Below are 6,000 nucleotides of genomic sequence, written 5' to 3'. Positions count from 1 at the left end.
AAACTAAATAATATTAATTCTTTTATTACCATAATGCTGAAGAGACTTTTAACACTACTCATTTAACAAACACTAAATAACATAACCCATTTTAACCTAAAAGAATCACATCATATGTATGTTTACGAACCAAGCATTCCAACTCCTTTAACAACCATAATAAATACAAACCACAAACCCGACCCGTATCTGAAGCCAAAACCTTCAAATACACGAATCAAATCCCTCCAGGTCCACGCATCTTATCAACAAAATGTCTCCCTTTCTCTTCAAAATTCCGCTTCTTCTCTTCAAATTTCTCGCCCATTTTCTTCCTTAACCCCAACATCTTTGCCCTCGTCCCGATTCTCCTTAACTTATCATCCCCTTCAGCCACCTCGTTATTTTCTTCTGTTGACCCCACCGACACATGAGGCGATGACGGTGATGGATGCCGCCAATTCGTGACTGTAACAACTTGCTTTTCTTCCACCGGTTCCTCTTGTGGCGGTGTTGGATTGTCGCTTTCCACCTCATCGTTTAATGACAACTTTCCATTAGAACTATTTTCCGGTGACTTTTCGTTATCTGATTGATTTAATATTGTTTTATCGTGAGCGATTTCGGTGCTACTTTTGGTACTTGTATTGACATCTTGTGGGGGTTCTTGTGGGCGGGCCCCATTGGAAGATTGGGGGCGATTGGGGGCGATTATGATCGTTGGTTCGGTGGCGGGCTCGGTGGTGGGGTCGGGTTTGGTCCAAATAAATGGGGCGTTTTTTTGTGGGACCCAATCGTTCTTTTCGGCTAACATAAAGGGAATGGTTACACTTTCTGAGTTGGGGAGTACCATGGTGTCACGAATAGCCGTCTGTAGAAGTCAACCATACAGAACTTTAAATTCAAAATGATATGAAGTTTTTATTCTAGAAAATTCACATTAAATTCAAACTCTAATCAATAATAGGGATAACTAAAAAACAGGTTTGTCGAAATATTTTAAGAAGTTTCATACATTTTTCTGATTTTAAGAAGCCAATAATTGACCTGAAAGCCGATATTCCTTAAATTCGAAACTATATGAATTCTCTAAGAACTTTTAGAAAATTCACATCAAACTTGAACTCTGTAACCAATAATATGATAACTAACAAAAGGGTTTGTCAAAACATTTAAAAAAGTTACATAATTTTTCTGAGATTGAGAAGTCAATGTTTATCCAGGAAAGCAAAATGCTTTAAATTCAAAATTATATGAAATTTCTAAAAATTTTAGAATAATTAAAAATGGGGTTTGTCGAAATATTTAAAAAGTTTCATACTTTTTCTGAACTTGAGAAGACAATGTTTGACCTAAAAAGCAAATTCTTTATATTCGAAATTATAAAATTCTCACAGTAAGTTTTAGAACATTCACATCAAATTTGAACTCTGTAACCAATAATAGGATAGTTGAAAAACGTATTTGTCGAAATAGTTGAAAATTTTCATACTTTCTCTGGATTTGAGAAGTCAATATTTGACCTGAAAGTCAAAATGTGTCATTCAATGCATAACTTGACCAACAAAATTGATCTCACCTTAAATTTACTGATGATGAACAATGCAATATGTCCACTGGTTATCTTGTGATCACCAACAGCAGATTCCAAACTAAAATCAATATCAGGCATCGATGTGAAACCAAACCAGATTTGATCTGACGGTGGAGGTTTTATATGTACTCTTAATGTTCCTCGAAGAGTTGTTACCCTTATTGCAAGTGAAAGTGGCACCTTCACAAACAAAATATATTAAAGTTAAATACGGTTTTAGTCCAGTGGTTTGACCATAATAACCATTTTAGTCCAAAATTTTACTTTTTTTTTTAATCCAATAGTTCCATTTTCATATCAATCTTAGTCCATCCCACTAACTCCATTAGATAATTCTGTTAAATAAAAGGACATTTTGGTCTTTTGGTATGAGATACAGCGATTAATGCCATGGTACAAGTCCTTAGTGGTCCCACGTTTAATTAATAAGGACTTATACCACGTGCATTAACGTTTGACTGGTTCCCATTTTAGCTAAACTTTGCATTTGATCAGTCTTAAGGTAAATATACAAACCTGAGAGACTTGCTTGGCAACAGAATTTAGTACAGATTTCCATTTGGGTACAGTAGAAGATGCTTGTTCATTTCCTTTAACATTTTTGGTATCTTCTGCAAAAAAATAAATTAGTATGGTAATTGATTAAGCTAACAATTTTTTTGTCTTTTCCTTTTTTAATTCAAAAAAAAAAAACTAAATACTAAATAGTCTAAATTATATCTAATATGATCACAAATTCACAGATACTAGCATCAATAAGGATTCAAATTTTCTTACATGACATGAACCTAACAAGAAATTAAAATTAACTATTTGGGTGATATTTTAGACGACAACTTTAAAATTAAATAAATAGTTGGTACTAAACACCCAAATCAAGAAAATTCACCCTCACTTAAACATCAAACTCAAATATAACAAACCAACAATTATTTAAACCAAATATAAATTATTCAACTTACCCAATTTATGAACTTCATTAGCCTTTTGATCCATGGTCTGATTTGGTTGGTCATTAAGCTTCAACTCTTCTTCATTAAGCTCAAAACCTTCTAGAAGATCGGTGGTGACAACAGCAACAGATTTAGAATCCGAATTTTCTAGCTCTTGCACTTCAAGCCTTGTTCCAATATCTAAAACCACGCCACCATAATATTCAATATCAATTTCCATTGCAACCACTTCTTTCAGATCCGATGGTAGGACCCGCATGCCATGAATATATGGTGGTATACTCCCTGGATTGACACCTGTACATATTATTTCACCAATGTAACTTGGAGTCCTCATGGTTGACAATGTTCTCTACAAAAAAATTTAAAAAAAAAGTTATTTAGTCATTCCAAGTATTCAAACAAGCACAAAAAAGCAGCTTTAAACCCATTCAGGTTACGTTTTATCTATAACGGGTCAAATAAAAAAAGACCAGGTCGAAAGTCGTCAATGACATACTTTTAACGCATAAAACCACATTACTCAGTCTGAAAGAATCATACTTATTCAAATAATACAATTTTTGTAACCAAATTTGGCATGTTAATTACTAATAAATAAATAAAATTAAACCATGTAGACTCAAATGTTCTGCGCAAAACAGACCCATATAGAAAGTTATCCATTATGACCCATTCCTAACCAACCCATTTTTCCACCTCAACATAAAATCAAACCTCGTATTACAAAATAAACATCCCACAAACCTGAATCCGTGCTTGTATCGAATTCCTCAAATTCACATTGCTTTTAGCATCAAAGAACAACCGTGAAATCAACAAATTACAGCATAATGTTCCATCATCACTACTCATTTTATCATTAACATTTGTATCAATAATTTTCTCTTCACCACCATAATTAACTTTCTTTTCCGTTTGAGAAACTCTTGAAGACCCGCCAACCGAATTTTCAATCTTTTTATCTTCTCTGCCCGTTTTAGAAGTCTTTTTCGCAAGTTTCTTCAATAAGTTGCGAACTTTTGATGATGAACCGTCTAATTTAATCGATCGATCCCCGATTTCACGATTAAAACCAATAGATGGTTTTAAAAATGAAGGGTATTCTATGTTTAGTGATGCAAGATAGCTGTGAAACTCCGCGCGCGACTTATAAAACCATTTAAGTTTCTCTTTATCGTCACAAGAAGCAAGACGTAAAGCTTTACACCATGATTCTTTTTCACATGATGTCTCAAAATACATGTAGAATAACTTGCTTCCATGATATATTGTTGATGATTTGTTCTCCACTTTTACTGGGTATTTCTTGGCCCTGTAAAAAGGTAAAATTGTGAAAAGATTTAGTCATAATGCTAAAAAGTTAAAGATAAAACTTCAATATAACTATCATTGGAAAAAAAGGTGAACATATTATTTTTTTTCTATAAATCCATGTGCAATTTTATTTTTTTGGCAAGTTAAAACAATTATAAATTACATGTGGCAAAACAAGCAGGCTGGATAACAAGCTAAAACATGTCATTTTATTATGCGTAGGTCAACACTGTTTGACGATGCTGACCCACACATAATAAAATATTAAAATGACACTTTAAGAGCATATCCATTTTGAGTATTATCATATTAGGGTCCTATTCTTTGCAATTTTAGAGTTCCATACCCAGTAGCAATGCATCACTAACTGAATTTTGTTAATATTCGCCTTTAACGGGTCCATGAGTTTAAAACAAAACGAGAAATAGTTAATTCATGATACATAAATCACATGCATTATTTTTAATCAAACCATTGTAACACCACTGTTTATTGATGGCAATTAAAGCATTCTTATAATACACAAACTAATAATGTTACAGAGTGTTTAATAAAGAAAATTTACCACTTTCTGGAGGGCAAATTTGTAGCGGAAACAGCTTCTATAATACAGCCCGACAAATTAATATTTGTGAATGATCCATCTGCTTCTGTAATAACTAGTGATTTATCCTTGACGCTTGCATATTTCTTGACAGGTGTCACCTCAACAGCCTCAATTTTACGTTTTTCTGGCCGTGAATTTTTATCAGCAGACTGTGAAGACTTCGGGATCTTTTCATTTTCTAAAATCCAAACCGATCCCTGAAAAACAAAATTGTCAAGAAAACAATATTTAGTGGTGTAAGAATATAACGGTCCGAATCAAATAAAGTATTACACATTAGAAAGAGTGGTACTACACTAGAAATTGATTAAATTAAATAATCATTTAAAAAATGCAATGCAAAATACTCCCTCAGTATTTCAATGCTAACTTTTTCCATCAATAAGTAATGACTTAATGCGTCAAATGACCAAAAGGGCATTTTTGCCATTTGACATTTAAACCATGGTATGACTATTGAAGAATCAAATTGCATTGATGTAAATTAAAGCTTTATCAAGAAGATGAGAAGCTAAAAGTCATAAAAGTTTTAAAACTTTATTCTCAATAATCCAATTAATGTACTTATAAGACTATCCGTTGTCGAACCATGAACAGAAGCGCTAGCCCCTTCCTGCTACCATCTCACTCGCGAACACGGTAACACCATCCACCTATCGAGGGCGCTAACGGCGTAGCGCAAGCCCAGTAGCGGTCGCGAGCAGCGGTGTTAAACGGGCGTGGGGATTGTGAGACGAAGTGAGCAGCGGCTTTCTCCACAGCAGGGTCAAGTGAGCAAGCAGAGGCTTTATCTAGTGCCTAGTCAGTGTCCGGTCAGCAGGATGTGGCACAAGCAATATTAGAGGATGAATCCAGGGCCAACAAAGCCCCACGAATAATCTAAGTCAACCCAAATCTTAGTTTTGGTCAAACATTGGTCAAAATTAGGGTGTGAGGTATATATATATATATATATATATATATATATATATATATATATATATATATATATAACAACCAAATTCTCACACACAGCTTGCTTATTAAACATCCACCAAATTAATTACAAACACAAAAGTAACTAATTCAAATGGATTGAAATAGACCTGTTTATTAGGAAACGGAAACTGAAGCTCATCAGTTGCAGACTTCGTAACCGTGACGTCATCTTCATGTTTAACTGTTTTCTCCCCTAATTTCCGAATCAAGTACAACACTGCGACAACTTCAACGCCAATAACCGCCAATGCCCCAATAACAAACCCTAGAAACAGAGCAACAGCCACCATCACACACACTAATTAATCAACTAGTAGTCTACTATCACAAATGCACAAAAGCTTGCATCGAACACCAAATCGGCATCATATTCGTCAAAATCAACGGTTTAATTTAAGGTGTGAATCGTGAAGTTGGAGATTCGTAAAGAGGAATACGCGGTTGCTTTCTGGTCAAGGAACTGAAGATGATTGATATGTGAATGTGTGAAATTGACCCAAAAGACAAGTTACAATTGTGTAGATTGGGGATAAATTAATTAAATAATATTATATTATTCCTCCCAACGTGTC

The 6,000-nt window shown here is 34.2% G+C and overlaps 1 protein-coding gene across 1 annotated transcript; it reads right to left on the bottom strand.

The window, feature by feature from the left end:
- LOC143530623 (uncharacterized) lies at positions 1–5,918 on the bottom strand. The gene is made up of 7 exons (XM_077026109.1): positions 5,536–5,918; positions 4,409–4,647; positions 3,274–3,841; positions 2,536–2,878; positions 2,090–2,184; positions 1,559–1,753; positions 1–850 (listed from the first exon to the last, which is right to left on the bottom strand). The coding sequence occupies exons 1-7, from the start codon at positions 5,716–5,718 to the stop codon at positions 218–220; spliced, it is 2,256 nt and encodes a 751-aa protein (XP_076882224.1). The 5' UTR covers positions 5,719–5,918; the 3' UTR covers positions 1–217.
- Between the last annotated feature and the right edge of the window lie 82 nt (positions 5,919–6,000).

The sequence above is a fragment of the Bidens hawaiensis genome, unplaced genomic scaffold (genome assembly GCF_021521415.1).
Source record: "Bidens hawaiensis isolate Kalapana, Puna unplaced genomic scaffold, B.hawaiensis_p1.1 tig00008951_1, whole genome shotgun sequence".
Lineage (NCBI taxonomy): Eukaryota > Viridiplantae > Streptophyta > Magnoliopsida > Asterales > Asteraceae > Bidens > Bidens hawaiensis.
This window is presented reverse-complemented; position numbering and strand designations above follow the sequence as displayed.

Bases quoted from the DNA above. Each gene is read 5' to 3' on its own strand.
- LOC143530623 (XM_077026109.1), bottom strand. From the start codon at position 5,718: ATGGTGGCTGTTGCTCTGTTTCTAGGGTTTGTTATTGGGGCATTGGCG. The intron at 2,879-3,273 runs GTTTGTGGGATG...ATTTTTTTGTAG, and splicing joins CGATACAAGCACGGATTCAG to AGAACATTGTCAACCATGAG. The intron at 1,754-2,089 runs GTTTGTATATTT...TTGTTTGTGAAG, and splicing joins TTGCCAAGCAAGTCTCTCAG to GTGCCACTTTCACTTGCAAT.